Raw genomic sequence first — 21,458 nt, 5'->3', positions numbered from 1 at the left:
TTGGGCCCTGCATAACTCATGGCAGGCAGCAAGTGTTAGCTAAGGCCACAACACAACCAATCCTTCAGCAGTGACAACAACAGCGTAAGGCTTCACTGGTGAAAAGCACTGCGTAGAGCATTTCAGGGTCACTCACAGAGTCATGACTGCTGCTAAACAGTAACTTTTCTCAGAACCTACAGTAACTGCACATAAATGTAATCATCCAGCTGCAAGTTGCTTGGACCAAGCAAATTCATTCTTTACCTCAAGCAGAACTCGTGTCAATGGAGGTTTCGTCGGCTCATCCGTCATGCCGGTGCATACGAGCCAAATTTTATGCCTATCCCATGGCTTTCGGTTGAACTTAAGGAGCAAAAACAAGCACTTATCAGTCTAAGGAATAAAGGTCCTGCAGATCAGTCACTTGTGGTTTAACCACCCCTGAGCTGTTACAATGTACAATTTACATTTACAACTCCACAAAGGGAAGTAATCCTAACACACCAGGTGTAGTGTTACAGTGCTGATCACACTGCATTCTGGCCAGAGTCATCCTGCCAGGCTGGACTGCTCCAGCGGGAACGGTCTGCTCTGTGCACATACAAGCCCTCCACACTCAGTGTGCAACCTTCGACCCGCAACCCCACAGCCTGAACCCTCCCGCACTGCGTGCCGAGGGCAGAGCCCCTCTCACCTGCACCTGCATGAAGGAGCCTCTGTAGAAACAGCAGGCAGCGGCCGACAGGGCGCTCCATAGGCTGCATCTCTCCGTCATGGCTCCACACGGCCCACGGGAGGAGTTGACGGGAGGCAGATGGGAGGCAGCGGTCAGCTCTGCTCCTCTCTGAAGGCTCTGGCGCTCCTAAAGCTTCCCGCTCATCCCTAAGAGAGTGTGGTTGCGGCTCCTGCTGCTGCTCAGAGTCTGACTGCCACTGCTGTCATCGCACCCGCCTCCCTCGCCCTCTCTCCCTCTCCCTCTCTCTCTCTCTCAATCCCTCGCTACGCCTCACAAGGCTGGCTGAGATTACCTCATCTCTTTCTGATGAAAGGAGCAGGGGGGAGGAGGAGTAGATATGCTTGCAGGCACTGGTGGAACACCGCTGAATGCGGGCAGACCCCACCCACCCCCCAGGCAGCACTGCCAGCCACAGACAATACAGGCAGAAAGAGAGAGAGGGGAAAGGAAGGAGGGGGGTCCGTGCAGGAGGTGTGCCACATAGTTTCAGCACCTTCTCAAAGGAATCTGTCTTTTATTCTGCCTTGAAAGAAGGCCAACATGGGGGCTGGGGGATGCAGGAGGGGGGCACGTTAGAGAAAATCAGGGAGAGAAATCCACACACAGCAGTGAAGAATGGAGGAGAGAGTGAGTGTGTATACGTCTGAGTGTATGAGAGAGAGAGGATGAAAACATTTCACTCTGTGTGAATGCACAAGCATTTGGGTAAACGTTGCAGCGAGTTTGCAGGGGGTGCAAAAAAAAAAAAACAAAAAGTTATAACAAAACAAAAAGGGCTGGTACTATTCTGTTGTAGTCGTAATACTGTCATACACATCTACCATATTTGTCACATGCAAGGTACCACTGGGCGGGGCCTCATCTCCCCAGGACCAAATGACATCACCCCCCTTTAAACAGCACTTCACCATGGCAACACAGTGGAAGCGGTGAGACCGCCAGCAGGCCCATCAGTACACGAATGAGCTCAGGGGACGAGGCAGAACCCGGAAGTCAAGACAAGGGTGGGTATTCCCACATTTTTGTTTGAGGACAATTCCTCGTCTAGACTACACAGGGTGGGAGTTAATCAGGCAGCCTTTGAATGCGTGAAGGAATCTAAGAGCGGATACAAAGAAAGACATGCTAGAAACCGATCAACACTAAGACTCTTTCCTCCATACGTTTTACTAATCCGTCAGTGGATTACACTTTGTGGGAATAATTCCAATAGGATGTGTGTTCTCTCCTCCTCTCTTCATAGCAAGCATGACACAATCTAAGGATGACACCAGATTCTATTATATATTCTATATTTAATATATTGCTGTAATGTTTATGCATAGAATCATGACTCACCACCATTCCAAACATATTCCTTCCAAGAAGGAAAAACAAGAAGATTCAAAGATGCACTTGGATTTTAAATAATCTCATTTCGAGCTGCATTCATTACGTATTTTTATTTACTTAATGGAGGCTTTTCCTTAAAACAACTTTGAACTCCTTACCCCCTTATAAAGGAAGGTAATTTTTACTGGAGCAAGTATCTTGCTCAAGGGCACTATGGCAGGAAGCCAGATTTGAACCTGGGTCCTCCAAGGGGGAGGTAGCAGCACTAACCAGTACACCGCCCCCTTTCACTTAAAACCCTACCCACACACTAGTGCTCCATGCTCTCTCCCTTACACACACACACACCCTTTTGAACAGAGTGATTCCCTATCTTCCTGCCCCTCTGCATGTCCTCTCTTTTTCCTTTGCCCTACTTATTTTTTGCCTTGGATTTTTCCTTGTGCTCACCCTGTCCCCAAGAACTCATTTATCCCGCCACCCTCACTCCTCCCCTCTTTCAGCATGCCCCCCACAGTGAGTCCCCCCACCCTCATGCCCCTCCACATTTGCACACTCACTATCTATCCCTCTGCTCTCTGTCTGGCTATAATTAAAAATTAATTACACCAAAACTGTCTTGGAGGCAGATTTAAAACACAATGGAGTAAGATGACAGCATCTATGAGTGTAGGGCAGCAGCATGGCGGGTAAATTAGTGTTTGGGGCAAATCTGATGCCATTTGTCATAACTGCCTTCATCACCCTTCATGTTTTTTGCCCTGAAAGCTCCATATTAACTCATAATCCAGATCTGTCCAGCAGCTATGTACAATATTCTTTTTCCTCATGGTGTAATGGGTGATTGTGTGCTGTAATGATTCTGGTGATGGGCTCAGCGTCATGCTGGCAATATGCTCAAAAAAAAAAAAAAAAAAAAAAATCCAGCCTCAGGAATGGGCTACATTAGTAAATCACCACTGATAGGGGCTGTCTGGCTCAGCAAATGGATATTCCAATACTATGAGGCAATTTAATCAAGAAACATTAAAGCAAATAAGGCATATTACCAACCCCAACACAGTCAATTTTAGCTGCAATCAATGCAGCCTGTGCACAAATTCAATTTTCAAATCATAAATGTACAATGCACTTCCTCTGCAGACTGCCGATGGTTTAAAGGGGAACTTGTGTGTGGGTGTGTGTGCAATCACCCCTCCCCCCCATCACCAGCTGGGTCCCGATGTCCCTGTCCCCTGAGAATGAGCAAGTTTTTGCCACTCGCAGGACACATGTTAATTATCTCCAAGAGAGATTGTACCCCCATTGCCGGCCCCTTCCGCGCACCAGCCCCTGAAATACGAATGCAGGTTGACTCCATCCTCCAAGCTCTTAGCTCTGGGCTCCAAACGTGTGCTGCTTACCCCACAGACACTTTTTCTTGTGGAAAGGTTCAGGCTTTCCCATGAGACACTGAGCCAGCGTCTTCAGAAAATATCAGTGTGGTAATTCTGAAAAAAAGAGTAGCCACCAATGTCAGGTGTAAGAGCCCTGGGGGAGGGGGTCACTGAGTTCAGGGAGGACTGTCACCAGTGCTAGGGGTTTCTCAGAAAGCAGAGGCCCAGGGCTCAGTGTCCAGTCCCCTCTATTCACCTCATGCCCAGATCTGACCAGGGATCAGAAAGCAGGCTGCTCCAGAAATGTAGAGACCTTGTGTTTGATGTTCAGTGGGAGCTCGCTCTCTCTCTCACACACTGCGAAGTGTGAGAATGGTGGGGTCATATCAGGCAAACACCACACCCCTCTACCCCTCCGGAAGTCAGTGGTCAGCAGCGCCATCTAGTGGAACTAACGTGCATTAGACATATCTGTACATTCACACAGATTCTCCTTAGGATTCAACCGGAAAGAAATGAAGTTATACTAAAGTGAGCTACAAACTGGAAGAAACAGAGTGAAAATATTTGCAAAATTGTTGTGGGAATTATCAATAAATTAAAATGTCACTATTGTGGTGATTAACATGCTTTAGGGGCCTTTGAACTGCCATAAGGAAAATTAAGAAGAAGCTCTGATTAGTAGTAGGCAAACTCTACAGAAAATACACAAACAGATCATTTGAAAAAAAAAAAACTCATCTCGAATTATTAACAATTATAGTGTTAAACACCACAGAAGTAATTGCAAAAAGTCTTCAACACACCACCGTTTTCGGTGGAAAAAATGTTTTTTCACCAAAAATCATTGTCTCGCTATTGTACCTGGACCATGTGACTTTGATGAAGATTCATTAAGAAAGCAGGTAGGCATGCACACATATTGCCTTATTGTCACAATCTAGTACATACTTCTCCTGATTTAAACATACAGTACCATTGAGATCTATTACAGCTGGAACAGCTGGTAGCATAGTGTTTAGCCTTCAGCTCCAAAGGTCACTGATTCAAATCTTCTCTCTGGCTGTAGTACCCTTGTTTACAAGGTGGTTAAAAAGTCTGAGCAATTGTGATACTCTCAGTTAGTGAACACAGAGACTTACTGAAGCCTCGCTAAACTCACACAGCGATCCATCACTGGTGACAAGCCCATTATTAGACTGGCATCCCTGACTGACCAGAAGAGAGAATCACTTCTCTTACAAGAATGGCAGAGAAGACTTCCAGCGGACATCCCATTTTAGACTAGTAGAGATAGTCCCTACTGGTCAGGGAAGTAAATTGCATCACTTATTTGGCATGTAGAGACCATTGATGGAAGAGAAAAACGCACTCCTTATTAGACTAATATACTGTTGGTAATCTGCACCAGCCAGAATAACAACTGTCATTACACTCGTAGGAAAAAAAAAACTGCTCAGTGGGAAAAAAAAAAAATACAGAATCACACAGGCTTTGCAGTAGAGGTACAGAAACCCCCCACAGGCCAGCAGAGAGAATCACACATCCCTACTGGACTGGTAGAGAGACCCCCACTGGCAGACACACAGAGTCCATCAATAGGAACGCTCTTCTCTCATACTGTGGCTTCAGATCACGAGCCAAGAAGCGATCAGTCAAGTGTCAGGGCCAGCATCTCAATTCCTCCCCGTCCGTCCCTCCCACCGAGACACTGAATGACCCCCCTCCTCCCCACCTCCAGTGTTTCCTGTTTCAGAGCAGAGTGGAACAAAGAGACAGGACCAATAACCCATGGTCGGTGCGCCTCCTTTGTTCTCAGCCTGCAGGACACCAATACTGTAGTGACAAAAGTACCTCCTTCCCAGAATTCCCCACTTTTCTCTGCCGGGGACTCCACATGGGCTCCCTCAAGGATTGGCATCTAATGCTAATTCAAAGAGCACTGAAATACAAACACTTTCCTGAAGAGCACAGACAGGAGTATCATAAGAGAGTTTACGCACAGTGACATTGCATTGTTAGTGAAACAGTTTTTGTTAGGATGAGAATTTTTTTTACCTACATTAAGTTGCATAACACTCTCCTATTTAGAGAGATATCCTGCATCGTATATAATTAATTGCTATACATTTCAAACAATAGTAACCTATAGGTATAAAAAAATGGAGCTCTCTTACAGCCGTACAACTTGCTCCTTCACATCGCTGCAGTGCACTGTACCGCACCGCACAGTGTAACTAGGTACACGCTGGCACCTGTTTCCCGTGGTTAACCTGCTGGCTCACAAATATTCCAGGGGATTTAGAGAAAATCCAAAGTGCTTTATGCTGTTGATCTTAATTTAATTACAGCTTAGGAACAGTGCAACCAAAAATTGACTCATCTCTCCTGGGTTTACCAAATGAGACAGCCACAGTCTGAAACAAACCCCCACATCCATTGCAGAGTTTATTTTCTCGGTGTTTCCTCTTCAGTTAAACCATCTTAATACCAATACCCTTACCATTTTTGCTAATGAAACAGAGAGTCTTACTTACCTTCACATAGTCACCTTTGCCATCCATGGGATCCAAGCAGCTGTTAAAAGAAGAAAATAATTAAAATAATATAATCACCCAGACCCGTCTTGGGTGTCCCCCCCAGGCCTTACGCCCCGTGTTGCCGGGTTAGGCTCCGGCTCATTGTGACCCTGCTCGGGATAAGTGGCTTCAGCTAACGTACGTGTACGTGTACGTGTACGTGTGTATGTGTGTGTGTGTGTGATTACCCAAAAAACCCTGCAGTTCAGGACTCAGCCAATGCATTCACGGAGTAGACAAAATAATGTAAATAAGACAATATAACTATGTAACCTGACTTTAAATAATAGAGAGAGAAGCATTTTATATTTGTCTGACACTTTTCTCCAAAGCAACTTACAAATATTTACCTATTTATGCAGCTGGATGGTTCTACTGGAGCAATTCAAAGTACCTTGATCAAGAGTTCTACAGCTGGAGGTAAGACTTGAACCTGTGACTTCTAACCACTATGCTACCTGCTGCCCCTTTTATTGCTAAAGGCAACTATACAGATGAGTCACAGTTCAGGGACCCATCAGTCCATCAGGTTCAGTTCACTTTTGAACTGAAGATCAGCTGTGAATATTTGTCAGCTATAAAATGTCTTACCCCTTGATAAATAAGTATCTGAAGCAACATGGAACAGCGAACAGAATTTGAGAGATAAAAATCAAGTACTGATTTTAGGCACATCAATCGATAAAGCTGCAACATTATTTAATGCTGCAAAGAGAAAAATGATAATAGTCATGACAGCAAATAGCAAAGAACTGGAACCTAACACAGCACACAAGGCTGGAGAGGGAGGGGACACACCCAGGACAAGACGGCAGTCCGTTGCAAGGGATCCCAAGCAGGACTCAACCCCAGACCCACCAGAGAGCAGGACCCGGCCAAACCCGCTGCATCACCGCGCCCCTCAATAATCTGTCACAGAACTGAATTAATAACAGCGAACCAGTTTCAAGAAAAGCCACGCAATGTTAAATTCATAGTAAAATTTGCGGTAAGGATGCAGTAGGAAACCACTTGTATCCAAAGTTTCTGATCATGGTGCTGAAGCTGATATAGCGAATTTGCCACTAAGCATATGTCAAAGAACAGCACATCAGAGAAGGGGGGGCTGTTGTGTGGACACCATGCTCCCAGGCCTAAATGCAAAAACACAACCTGGGAAGATGAGCACAAAAGCTGGACTCAGCACTGTTTTCTGAAGAATCTTTCCTCAATCTTCCCAGATGCCAAGATGATAATGCGGCCACACACCCTGTTAAATAGATTCGGAAGTGGTGTCATGAAGCTAAACTCCTTCTGCAGCCTACACAATCACCATATCTAAATATCTAAATAAATAACTAAACCGAACCTGAATGTGAAGTTCTGCAGATTTCTACTTCCTTAATCCCTTATAAATAGACTTTAAATCAGAGAGAAGAATCTAGTACTCCACCACATACATTTCAGGAGTGCTATGACTGCAATCTATAAAGGATTCACACTGTTCTGGTTGACAATCAGTTATTTTTTCCCACCACTCTATATTTTCTTTTACATGGAGGATGTGGTGGCACAGCAGGTTAAGCCGGTGCCTCACAGCTCCGCAGCTGCTCAAACCGCACAAGTGGTTGCTATGAGTTGAGGTTGATTCAGTGGCATGTTCATCATACTCTACTATAGTCTTTGACATGCATTATACGGCTGAAAATTTTATCCATGTACAGTGATAATTTATAGCACTTTGCTTTTGTTATCTACTTGCTTTTTAATTTCTTGCATTCAGTTGTGTGCAAATGTATGTACAGTATGTTGTCAAATAGTTACACATGGCATAGGTTTGGGCAGCACAGAGGATGAGCGAGTACTGCTGCTGCCTTACCTCACCTTGGCTGTTCCAGCATATTTTTGATTCTGGCTTAGTCTGTGTGGAATTTGGATCGTCTTCCGTGTTCATGCGCGTTTCCTTAGGGTGCTACGATTGCTCCCATAATCCAAAGATGTGTTTCAGGTGACTCTAAATTGACCATAGAAAATAACTTTGTGTATGTGTGGGACTACCTTAGGATGGCCTGGCATCTTGTCTAGGGTGTGCCCTGATCAGGCTTGCACTGTGTACTTTTGGGGTAGCCTCTGGACTACTTGGACCTTGACTCGAACATGCATTTTACCAACAGCAAGGGAGTCGTATAGGTTTGACTTTCAACAAAACACACACTTTAAAACCTGAATGCTAGGATCTATAAAACCCTACAACTGAGAAAACTAATGAGCTTCACAGCATGAGGCTGTAGTTCCCCAGTGGGATTTGACACTCAGGTCTAATATCACCAGCATCACATAGCCGGTGCTCAACTGTGCAGCATGCATTGAGATGAAGAATACACATAGCATTCCATGCAGTTTATACATTCCCACAGCCTGTGTCTGTCTCTATGTCTGCACAAATACATACAAATTCCCTAAGTCAATGGGCTTCCCTTTGAAAGAATTAAGAATATCTACAACGTAAATTTGGGTCATATCTCAGAGGCGGAGCACTAATGAGGACTGGGTGAACAGAGTGCTGTGGTAAAGGCTAATGCAAATTTTTAATAAGCACGAAGTCTTTCAGTATAGAATAGACTCACATTCAAGGTCAAATAATTTAATCCTGGAAGCCATAATATTCAATATTAATGAGATCTTACAAAACACAGTATGTTTCCGTTTGACCCACAGAACGGCTGAGCTGCCTGCTAGAACACCGAGCCTTTGGATATCACACTTTCATTCATACTTTTCACTTATCCATCTGTGAAATCCCATGTTAGTATGCGATCATAGATCAGTCAGACTTGTCACACCAGAGTCTTGGTGTTTTTCTGGAGAGTCACATCAAAAGTGCTGCTGTAGGTCACTCTTACTCGTCTCCCTCAGAAAGACATTTGGACCCATGAGCCTGAGTGAAGCTGAACAAAGTAACAGTACTCTAGCACTTGGTACCTGGAACTGACTTGAATGACACATTGCAGAAGACATACAAACTAAAAGACTCCCACAAAAGAAGCAAAAGCCTTAAAATTTTTACAGTGGACTAGCACAAGCAATGCACACTGTTTGGCCACTGAAGGGCAGGTAAAGCAAACAAACTTGTGCAGGACAAAGGTTTTGTTTGAGACTTGCAGAATCTGAACTATAATAGGCTTCTCGGACAGGGTCCAGGCCACTGTGACCGTGCAATAGGACAAGCAGTTGTTGAGTGAGTGACTGAGTGAGGGTATCAACTCTCAGCAGAGAACACACATGAGCTTCAAAAGCTCACAAAAATATATACAAGCATCTGGGGCCTGATGGAGAAATAAACTGTACAAACTTACAGTAGAGAAGCTTTATGTGCTTGGATCCCACCGCAAGATGGATCCTAATACTCTTCCTGCAGAAAAACTTAATGTGAAAGACCAGAAGTCTCATGGCAAGGGGGTAGGATTCACTGACAGACACCAAGCAACTGCAACAGAAGTGAAGACAATGTGCCATTTAAGTGGGGAAACCAGCTTCACTCCTCAGCTGTGCCACAGGTTCGCCTGGAGAGAACTATTTCATGCGAGGGAACCCAGCTGTGCATCCCTCTTGGCCCAGATGCCTAGGGCACCCCACTTTCTCTCCCAAAAACATGCTCAGAAAGGGACTTTCACCACTGTCACGTCCCTTTCCCTGTATCTCAGCCATCACTCTTTTACTTCCTGCTGTGACTCGCTGTCTCTAACAAAGCCACCAGATGTCAGAGGTCGGGGCAGAGCGCCAGGGCTCGGCCACTTTCTGTTGCACAATGTTTTCATGGTGGGGGAGGCAGGGTGGGAGCACTAATGCAGCTCTGCAAAAGATATCTACATACTGCACACTCTGTTCACACTCCTTGCATTTCCCTTTTGTAGTAAATATAGACCCACTATTAAATATAGACCTGAAATTTTTCAGTTCATGTTTCCCACAAGCTTCACAAATAGTTAAAATTTTCTTCAGAAAGATGGATAGTTTGATTTGGGTGGATCTGAACACTTCCGGCAGAAATAACATACTTTATCGTTGTCTTCGTAACGAAGCTGGAGGAAAACAAAATAATAGATCTTGGTTATTTGTTCTTTTATAGTAACAGCGGAAAAGGCATGACAAAGCCGGTCAGCAAGCCTCTCCGAACACAAACCGTTTTTAATGGACTTTCGAAATATAACAGCTGCAAATGAAGTTTCTCATTCAGACTCTGCTGCGCTAAATAGTCATAGAAGAATTATAGCTTAACGGGGAAAATGGAAGCTAAAAAACTGCACCTGTAGAGCAAAACACGAGCCTCTACATCGCCTCCCTTCTTTTCTGCAATAAAGGTGAATGAATTCCCATCCACACACTCTCTCACGCTCACAAACACACAAACCAACAGGTTCCCACAGCAACAAAGCCCAAACTGTTATCGCCGCTGTTTTCGGTGGACCTACAAACCGACAGAAAAACTTCTTAAACTGGGAGCGTCCTTTGAATATATGACTAGCACAAGTAAAACCAGAGCAAAAAAAATGTCACTGGAAACGATAAAAAGGAAAACTCCATGTAAAGAGCGGGTCTAGACCCAATGCCTGCGCCCACTAGTGCTTCAGTCTCCGCTGAGAGTAAAGCCACAGCAACACAAACCGTAGTGTAGTACAGCGCAGTATAGTCCAGGAGATGGTTACCCCCTGATGTTCACCAGCTCCGATCCCTTCTCTGCATCACTACTAGACAGGATCAAATCCCTGCAGTAGCCATGTGTGGAGAAGAAGGTTTTCCATACTTCTGGAGAAGAAGGAAGATAATCAGAGTTCCGTGGCTGGAACAACACACACACACACACACACACACACACACACACACGAAAGGACCTTCTCCTCCTCAGGTGCTCAGGGATGGATGGGACAGGATCACGTTCGTGTAAAATCGAGTTTCTAATCCACACATGACATGTATCGGGATTCGGACGTATGCGGAATAATACATTATCCGACGGAGAAAAGCAGAGTATTTCTAAAAAGTTATGTAAAACTCGTATCTGTGCGCGACTGACTTGTTCTGATAATTTGTGCTGACATAGTAAAAAAAAAAAAAGAGTACTCGAAACTTAAGTTTTACTATTACAAAAGAATTACAGAAAATAAAATAAATGTGAATTCTGCAAGCAAAATTATCCTAGCTCTACTATACACACACACGAAGCCTTAATGAAATAGAAGCACATACAGAATTAGAATAATAATAATAATAATATTACTTAAAGTTAAATGTTGAAAAGTATTTAAACTATAAAGAACCACCTTTTTGCCTCAACACGGGGTCACGCGACACTCCGCGTGTTATATGTACCGCACCTCACGGCCACGGTCCACATACACCTCCGCTTCCCGCCCGGGCTCCGTCCTCGGCGGCGCGAGCCTCCCTTCGCCCTTCTGACGCAGCCGGAGCGCGCGCTACCAGAGGCGCGCGGCGGCAGTACAAAAATGAGTCCCGTCCCACCCGTTGCTCGTTCCCATTGAACTCAAACAGGGAAAGGGGGGAGGTTTCGGGGGGGGGGGGGTAGCGCTTCACCCATCCGGAGCGATTACAGCCGAACACCCTGCGTCACCTGGCCCTTCCATATCTGGTCAAACACGCTAATTAATCCGATTAAAAAGCTGATTATTTACCGGCATAGGACAAAGGCATCACCGAAATAAAGACAAGAAAGTGACGTCACTTGTATTTATTTAGGTGATGCCTTTGTCCTATGCCGTAAATAATCAACTTTTTAATGTGCCCATTATATGTTTGGACTTTTTTCTTTTTTACTGTAACTGTACAAATGGGGGGTGCGGTGGCGCAGTGGGTTGAACCACAGTCCTGTTCTCCGGTTGGTCTGGGGTTCGAGTCCCGCTTGGGGTGCCTTGCGACGGACTGGCGTCCCGTCCTGGGTGTGTCCTCTCCCCCTCCGGCCTTACGCCCTGTGTTACCGGGTAGGCTCCGGTTCCCCGTGACCCGTATGGGACAAGCGGTTCTGAAAATGTGTGTGTGTGTGTGTGTAACTGTACAAGTTAACATTGGACATCCTGGTCACGACCACTAGGGCGGGAGCAGGATTCGAACCCAGAACCTTTATAATACAAGACAACCTCACACTACATCAGCTACACTAGTTTATGCTTTTCCGGCTCTCCTGGCTATTCAAATTAGTTCAATTAAGTAATTCCGCTTTTAATATTATTTTGATGCTGAATGTATAAATGAATCCGTTTTCACCGATTTAAGATAATGGAATTGTTCATAATCGTCTATGTAGTGCACATGCAAGCTCTTTGGTTCCTTATTTTTGGAGGGTCAAGCCTTCATACTGGCGCTGGAGTGTTTCTCCTGGTCCCATGTCCAGGAAGTGAGTGTCATGTAGGTCTGAGGCTAACATCCTACCAGATGTCCAGAAACAATGAGATATCCCCCCAAACCTTGGCAGCAGGATAGGATGCTGCAGTAGCTGACAGTTAAAGTCGAGTGTACACCAGCCCAGCAAAAGTGAATCACCTTCCTGTTTCTCTCAAATTTAATCATCTGCGTCTCCTCTTTGCTGGATGACAGATGCAAAGTAAACGTATTGCCTGTCGCGGTTTTAGAATCTAAAGTGCTGCTTTTTTTCTTGATCGAAAAGATCTGTCGGTGTGGCTTAACAGGGTAGAAATTGGGGAAAAATCTGTTTTTCTCTCAGTTTGAGTTAACCAAAAAATTTGCAGACACCAGCTGTTGTCATCCCCTCATTTCTCCGTGAGCCAAAGACGAAACACAAGTCCGGCTCACCACATGATGCCCCATGACGTAAATGACTGAAAAATGTGATGTTCTATGTGGTCTATATCTGCTCTGTCTCACCCGTCCAATGGATGTATCTCCTGAGTCTTCACTACAGGATCTTCTTTCAGGAAACCAGAGAGTTCCTGGTTCTGCGGGTCCTTCTTTGTGGGCCAACTTGCTGCATATTTGACAGATGGACATGAGTCCTTTCTAGGTGGTAGGTTTGAGCAAGTGCCAGCTTGTGAACCTTCATGTGTCCCTTGAGGACAGATGTCTTCGTCTGTGATCATCACTCTGTTGTCATCAAACATCAGAGGAGAAGGTCTGTGAACTGGGTCTGGGTTGGACTCTTGTGGGTTGGTTGGATGTGCTAGGGTCTGCGCCTTGCTTTCAGGTTTCTTGGGAAGTACTGGTTTACTTAGGGCTTCAAGGTTAAGAAGTAGGTCCGGTGGCACCGCAGCTTGCTTGACTGGTGGTGTGCGTTCGGACATCACGCTTTCAGGATGGCTATTTACACTGGGGTTGCTGTTACTGTTGGGAGCGTTTTCTACCACAGGGGCATCTTGTGTAGAACCTGCCCTTTCCGGTGTGTGGGTGTTCGGCTTTTGGGGGAGTTGATCCAGAGCAGCAAAGCCCTGGCTTGACAGGACACTCAGTAGGGGTGATTCGCAGACGTAGTCCACAGCTTGCTGCTGGCTCTGCCCTTTGCACAGCTCTGTCTTGCCTTTATTCTTTGTGGACCCCTTGCTGCTTTTGTCCTTCTTCTTGAGTGAGAAACGAGGCATGGTGCTAATATGGGTGTACATGTCGCTGGAGCGGGCATAGCCAGGGCTCCGTGGGCACATGTCCATATCATCGATTGACTTATCTTCGGTGACTGTCTCACGCAGACTTCCATGGTGCTTTGGAGCAAGTTTGGACTGCGATTTCTCAGTTGAGCGACGAAAGGAGAGGCTGGAAAAACTGCCAAACCACTTAAAACCTGGAGAAAGAAACATGCCATAGTTAAACAGCATCACAACAAAAACAGTCATACTGCTTTTTCTTATTTAATTACATTATTAAAAGGTCATAATTCTCTCTCTTTTCACAAAGAACAATTTTACACCATCACACTAGCACAAATTTTATAATAAAAAGTTTTTTGTGGGCAGCATTTGCCCAATTTGTGTTAAATTAGCCATGCAATGTTTTTTGAGAGAAGATACATTGCATCCAAGCCATTTTCTTGGAAAAAAATTGTGAGAAACATTATGCATTTTTGTATAAAATAAAAGGAAAAAACTGTATTTATGTATGTATGATGAATACATATTGTAATGACCTGTTACTGTTTTAGGTGGGAAACCTGGCCAATGTAAATAGTTGCATTATGGGGAAAAATGTGGGTGTGCAACCACTGGGGGCACTTCTGGAGGAAATGATGGGGTGACTGTGTCTAGGGGAGTGTTAGGGGAGAGTTGGGAAGGTTGCCTTGAGATTCAGATTCTGGTGAAAGCAGGAGTGTATTATTTCTCAGTGTGCTAGTGTTCAATAAAACATTTGAGATGAATGGTGTCTCTGTGTCCTTCTTTGCCCTATCCAAATCCATGGTGCTGTGTGCCACAGTATGTTTTGTCACAGCTATATTGTATAATCTTAAAATTGATAGACAATTATGTAATACAATGTAAAGATGATAGACTACAAGAAGCAAAGCCATGAAATAAAATAAACTATGAGTTATCAGTTATAATTGACACAGGCAATTCTACAATCATTAAGTGGAATTTTTAATTGAATAGGTCCTCAATTGTACCAGCTCTGTTTCTCTGGCAAAGAGAGTGAATCTGTTATTTGGACTGAGCAGAGGCTGTCTTCTTGGGAAGTAAGCCCTTCTCTATAAATGAAAATTCAGTTATATACTGGAAATTAAAAAGTTATCTTCTGTATGCGCACATCTGCAGTCCATAGGTTCTCTGATACAAGAAAAAAAAGACAATTAGCATCTACCAGGCAGTTCACATGGGCAAAGACTTATTCAGGACCATGCAATATGTGTACAATGCCTCTGGTGGAAATGTGGACTTTGATGTTCTTTGCTTTTTGTTCATATTTAAAGCGTTACTTTTGAACCCGTGAATCTGTGACAAGGGGCAAAATATGTGAGATGAGTTATTTCCTTGAAAAACCACCTCACATTTCAAATTTGGCCCTTTCTGGTTTGAACACAAAGACCAGTGTCTTTAAAGCAGATAGTGAAAAAGCCCTTCAGTAGCAGGTTGTACACAGATCTTTCATTGAGGATAATAATAGTAATTAACCAGTTATTGATTTTGCGGGTGAGCTGCAGTATATAATCCCCATAACGCTACTGCACTATGTAACTCAACAACAGAAAGGGGAAACAAAGGGAAAAAAAAACAGTCTCTTGGCCTAGCCAGATGCAGTCTATTACATCACATATGAGTGACAAAATTGTGAAAATAAAAAACTGGGAAACATATCTGTCACGACCACGCCTGCACCTCAACGATGTCACCTCGTTCGCACCTCAACGAGAAGCACCTGACAGTAATCAGAGCACCTACGTATAAAGAGCACCACTCCACCACTCCCTACTTGTGGCATCTCTATGGCTTAACTGGGTAGATGATAGCCTTTGCCTTGGTTCCCTGCATTGCTGCCCCTGCTCTGAACCCTTTGCTCCCAAGTCTTTGCACTCTTGTCTTCCACCTGCTGCTTTGGACTACAATCTAGGGTATACCTCTCAGTTCTTTGACTCACATTTGTCCCTAAACATGTCTTTTGCCTTGCCCTTAGGCTGAACAAACCAGTGATCATGCATGTGGGTCCTATCTCCTGCTCTGGAGGTTTACAACAATATCACTAATGTACAGAATTATATTTTGTTTATAAAATGTACATTGTTTTATTTTAAGAATTATAATAATTTCATGAAAATGAACTAATGTGTATATAAAGAGTTAATCAATCAGTCCTACTGGCCTAAGTACTAGAACTTGGGTACAACAGAAAGTCCCCTAGATTTCTAAGGTCCTTCAGAACATCACTCTTCATTCTCAATAGCATGAGACCAACTATAGGAACATGAAACATTAACAATATTTCTGTTGGGGCCCGCCTCATACAAATTAGATGATTCCCTGCTGTCCTACACAGTACCCTAGTAACCACATTATGGCACTTGTTATATTTCTCATTGTAACTGACCATCAAATCTGACTACATAATTAAGTTGTATTGCCACATTGTGTTTACATATAAACTATTAAAATGTATAAATTTATATTTTAAAGGTACCCTCCCCCTTTGGCCTTGTGCCCTGTGTTGCTAGGGAAGGCATTGACTTGCCGCGACCCCGCTTGGAACAAGCGGCTGTTGATGGATATTTTAAATACATTTGACTAGTAGTAATCTGACTCCTGCAATACTAAGTATATTCATTTTATTATTCCAAACTCAGTTTCTGATGTATGTTTAGTGTTGTAACTTGGACATATTTTTAAATGTACTTGATGCACTGACCCACATATGTCTGAGCCAAGTCCTTGTTTAATGACAGGACATGCTACACTTCCTGTGCTAAAGCACATTATGCTTGATGTAACTTTGCGTGAGATTTACGCTTTCACGGCCTCGGCGCTTCAAAGCCGTGGCAGCTGCTCGTTTCTCAAGCGGCAATGAAAAGTGAGCCCTGCAACGGCAGAACCGAGACCAGCTGTGCATCTTCAACCTAACGGTGCAGAAACTGAGATCCGGAAAGCTCTTTCCTGCCAGGTCTCCGAGTGCCAAATACACGCACAATAGATTCTCAAACTGTATCTTGTGAAATGGTGTAATCTGCCAGTATGATCATCTAGAGGATATTTAATGCTGACATACAAATGTACAACTAAGTGTTTTATTGACTCGTGTTGATGTTAAGCACTGAAGAGCAACCTTGCAGCTTCAGAAAACTATTTTGTATATTTTATATGTATGTATTTATGTACATACTGTATGTGTGTATATAGCCCATATTATTATTACTACTGAAGGTACCCATACCAAAAGCACTGTGAAAACCATAAGCGTGTTTTCTTGGTACATTTGTGTTACTCCAGCAACGGCGGCTTGAATGAGTGACAAGGATATAATCCAGTAAGAAGCTGTTTTTGCGCAGAAGCCAAAAATCTCAGGCGTAGACCCCACTCCGGCCGACGAGAACTTTCATCTTGCATTTATTCATTTAGCTGACATTTTTGTGCAGAGCAGCTTACAATTGTTGGCTCCTGTATAGAGCTAAGCAATTTTCCTAGAGAAGTTCAGCTCAAGTACTTTACTCAAGGTTGTTATAGCAGGAGGTGGGATTCAGATCAACAACCTCTGAGTCAAGCCAAGTCAGTAGCTCGAATCACCACACTACCCGTTACCCCAAAACCTGATAATTAACAACAGGATGCTGTCAGCAAAAGAAACTTACTCAGCTTCCGTTTGTTCATGGCGCCAAGGTGGGAGTGGGACAACTCACTGTATGCTTCGGATTCTGGTTCTTGATGCAACTCCTTGAATAACTGCTCTGCCACAGCAATGTATGAAAAACACAAGGGTGCTCGATCAAAGCATCACACTCAACCCTGTTTCCTGTGCAGGGTGGGGGCGGAGGTGTGGTCTGCAGTATGTACTGCTGCAGAAGTGTTTCTCCAAAAACTGAATCTAATTGTGGAAACGAACGACACCACAGAACGCGTTGCACGTTTATGAAACCTACGACAAAATGCCGAAGACCTTGAAAAGCACATCCCTCAGAAACATTGTTCATTTGCTTACTGTACTGATGCTTTTACCCAAAGTGTGTTCAAATCTGGATACTTCAGACTCACCCCCACCAGCTTGTTATTGGCACCACTTTTAGTACTGAAGTTAATCTCACTGACCAGCTTCATTGACTAGGAGAGGCACTTCAACAGACAACAAGCTGCTTGTTATTTTGTTGATTATCAAATGATTCTCCGGCTTTGGAGAAAAACAACTATTTTAAGGAGGAGGACAACCTCTGTTCATAGTAACAAAACACCTTACACTTTATTGCACGGAGCAATCTTTAAAATTAAAAAAAAAAAAAAACAATAACAAATAACAAACACCCACTCCTCAAAAACTGCTGTTAAACTGGACTTTCACTTCTAATTTTATATTTAAAAACCACAAACGGTTGAGGTTTATGTGCTACAAAACTATGTTTTGAATACAAAAAGCTCATTATTTACAGTAGAATGCATTCTACTGTGTGTCTTGATACATATTTAGAAAGGCTCTCACGGAATGTGCGTTTTTGTATTACATGAAAACATGATTTCATCTTTTTTTCGTCTTAGCGTAACGTACAAGGTCATGTTGACCCTCACATTCTGCTCTGCACCTGCCGCACGCTGAAGGGCCTTATGGCGAAAAAGCAATTGAAATGTTTCGCTTCCTCTGCTGTGAGCGTCTGGTGGTGACTTCCTGTTGAAAACTGTTGGGCAGCTTTTTGCGGTGTGTGGTGTTTCTGGGTGCGCTGCATTCGAGCGTTGCTTGGAAGGGAACACCCTGGGTGGTGATGCGAGGATGTGAACAGGGTGTTGATCTGCGGTACATGGGAGGCGCTAAGATAACTACCCTCCCGGATGCTCTGTCCCATATCACCAATGTGATTACTTGCTTACTTGTTCTACCGTGGTGAACCGGATAGCGGCGAGGTGTTTACAGTTGAGCTGAAAGTGTGAGGGCGATGCGTGGCGTAGAGGTTAAGTGAATTGCTATGTGAGCCCTAAAGGCTGCAGCGCTGTTAGGAGGGGCCTTGTTGGAGTCCACTTGAACAAGCTGATTAAACTGTTGTAGTGAAATATCTGGACGTGTTAGTAAACATATAGGCTTCAGATGGGAGCATGGATTATTGCATGATAATGTAGTAAATGAAGTACTTTTAAAAATGTGTGGTCAAACACTTAAGTGCAGTTGGTCTAATAAAGTAACTTCTTGATGAAGGAGGTGGTGGAGTTGGATCAATGATATGCTCAGTAATGAATGTGTCAAAATGAATGTGTCAGTGTACCGTATTATTAATTAAACATTTCTGAGGCGCCAGCCCAGCTGTACCCCACCCCTCAAGTTCCTTATAGTCCATTCTCAGTTTGGTGAAATGGGGGCAAGACCAGGGCTGTTTTCTCTTCCTATAAGTACATAAATCTCTTTTTTTTTTTTTTTGGAGGACTAACCAGCCTCTCCTCAGCTAGGACTAAATGTTATCTATTTAGTCTATTATGCTGTTTGCTCAGTCAACCCTAGTGAACCCCTGCTGTCTATACCTTCCATTATTTAAGCACTGGAGACCAAGATCTCTTTAAATAGTAATATTTCAGTCTAGTTTGAGTGCCTCTAATGCTTGCAATTTTGAAAATGTCAACGTAATTGCACGGATGTAGAATATCCATAAAGAATAATAATACACTTTCATGACTGGGTAATAATATAATCATACACCAATGTTTAACTGCTTGACATACATGCAATTTTCACTTTCTTGCGGTAACGGCCTGTGCAACAGGAACATATTACACACACAGAGAAGAGGAAGATTTCATCTTTTGTGATGTAGAGGGTTATTAGACCTTGTCATACTTTAGCTGAACTTTGGGTAAAACTTGGGCTTGGAAATTTTGGGGTGAAATTTCCAACACGAGAAAAAAAAAAAATTGGTGCGGGTATCGGGATTTGTCAATCCTGTGTCTTATGCACCTACTTGAACGATGAACCTCGGTGTAGCAAGTGGTAGGGAACAAACTAGGTTTGCTTGAGACTTTCATGTCTGCAGCTATGTCTCCTTCTCTTAATGTAATGCATAAATTGCTGAGATGTATGTCACTTTGGAGAAAAGCGTCTGCTAAATGAATAAATGTAAGTATAAGTGTCTAGGGGATCTCTTTGGGTGTCACTAACAAAATGGCATGGCTTTTGTCAAATTTTATAGATCGTGTCTGTGGCCTGATGTTACAACGGATGTCAACGTCAGTAAGTTTCCTGTTAGCATCAGCCCACTGATCTACTGATTACCATCTTAGCAGACTGGTGGGGTAGGATTGTCTTAATACCTATCAGACTTTTTGGATAGTGAATGTTACACAAATATATTTATATGCTCTTTGGATCAGTTTTTTATGCATGTCCTGGAAAGGGTCATGGTGGCAGTAGGCTGAGCAGGCAGTCCCAGACCTTCCTTTCCCAAACAACTGTCCCCAGTTATTCCCATGTGTTCCCAGGACATCAGACAAATGTAATCTCTCCACTCTGTCCTGGGTCTACCCCACTGTGACTGGCCCAGTAGGCCCAGTATGGTTCCCTGCTTAGCAAGCTTCTTACCTAGTCAGAGAATGTGCCCAGAAACTCTGCAGTCCCATTGTTTCAGTCAATACCCAAAGCCCAAGACTATGAGTGAGGACAGAGATGTAGATGTAGACTGAGCGTTAAATATCTAAAAATATCTCAAATGGGCTCCACTCATAGATGTTCCAAGTTTAAAAACCAAAACTCCCCACCAGTCTTTTAGAACTGAAGAAGCCACTTGGATGAGTGGTGAAACGTTTTCAAGAAAACTCATGCAAGTCCAGTTGCCTTTGTTTTAGCTTCGTTTTTTAGATATACCATGACCTGGATGATTGAGAATCTTCACAGACACATTGAGCATTAAACTGAGAACTTTGTGCGAAGAGTCAATTTTTGATTTCCTACCGCCGATCAGTAAAGTGCCCACAAAACTGCCGATGCTGCACCAATCTGCCTTTTACCTTACTTCATGACTGAGGCTTTGACCACTGTACATTCTGACTCACAGGCCCCTTTCTCACTCAGCACAAGGCAGAAGTTCTCTCAGTGGTTAGAATTGAGCTGTCATACCAATCATTCCTGGAAAACCCACACAATGTCTGGGTCTCCCAGGTCTTTCTGACTGATGCCCAGGATGTTGAACTTACACTGATCAATTCACATCTCTACCCCAGTCTTTCTCAGAGTACAGAACATATGACTTCAAGCAAGATGGCAAATACAAAGTCAGCTATCGACTTACGACCCAAGGCACTCTGGTACCAGATCCACTTTTGAGCCTGTCTGTGGCTGGAACAGAAGTCTACTAAAACTTCACTGCTTTAGTTCAGATGTAAATCTTTAAAAATCGTTCCTCAAGGCTTTGTTCCCCAGATCCCCAGTAGGACTGCAGAGTCTCCAAGATGAAGACTGAATCAGCGGTTTTGGGCACAACTATAAACAATAGTCTGGTGTGTCCCCTCCCCCTCCGGACTTCCGCCCAGTGTTGCCGGGTAGGCTCCGGTTCCCCGCGACCCCGTATGGGACAGGCGGTTCCGAAAATGTGTGTGTGTGAGTGGTCCTCTTTGTGACTCACAGCCACGTTGAAGCAACCTTCTCTCCCACGCATAAGAAGTCCAACTGCACAGGCCTCAGCAGGAGCTTTGTGAGTGTCCCCATACCCACCTGGGGCCTTTCATATGGAGGAACTCCACAGCAGGAGAGACCACTCAAGACACTGGGTTCCAGCATCCACACTCTTTGTAGAGGTGAGACCAGCTATACGTTGCTGGTACTTTTTCATCTTCTGCACCATCTCAGCTTTCAATTTAT

At 43.9% G+C, this 21,458-nt stretch overlaps 1 protein-coding gene across 4 annotated transcripts in view; it reads right to left on the bottom strand.

Moving 5' to 3' along the window:
• Nucleotides 1-17,368, bottom strand: part of sh2d3ca (SH2 domain containing 3Ca) — a 42,717-nt gene extending 25,349 nt beyond the window's left edge. For 2 of the 4 annotated variants that reach the window (XM_018754223.2, XM_018754231.2), the window contains exons 1-3: nt 17,269-17,368; nt 12,882-13,785; nt 5,964-6,003 (exon numbers count right to left, since the gene is read on the bottom strand). In XM_018754223.2, coding sequence (XP_018609739.2) covers nt 5,964-6,003; nt 12,882-13,785; nt 17,269-17,287 — 963 coding nt within the window. In that variant the 5' untranslated portion in view covers nt 17,288-17,368. Of the gene's footprint in view, nt 1-676; nt 975-5,963; nt 6,004-12,881; nt 13,786-17,268 lie in introns of those variants that run through there. The other 2 variants (XM_018754239.2, XM_018754249.2) reach the window with 1 other exon arrangement.
• Between the last annotated feature and the right edge of the window lie 4,090 nt (nt 17,369-21,458).

Source organism: Scleropages formosus, chromosome 6 (genome assembly GCF_900964775.1).
Source record: "Scleropages formosus chromosome 6, fSclFor1.1, whole genome shotgun sequence".
Lineage (NCBI taxonomy): Eukaryota > Metazoa > Chordata > Actinopteri > Osteoglossiformes > Osteoglossidae > Scleropages > Scleropages formosus.
Note: the sequence above shows the minus strand (reverse complement) of the source record. Positions and strands in the feature narration are given on the sequence as shown.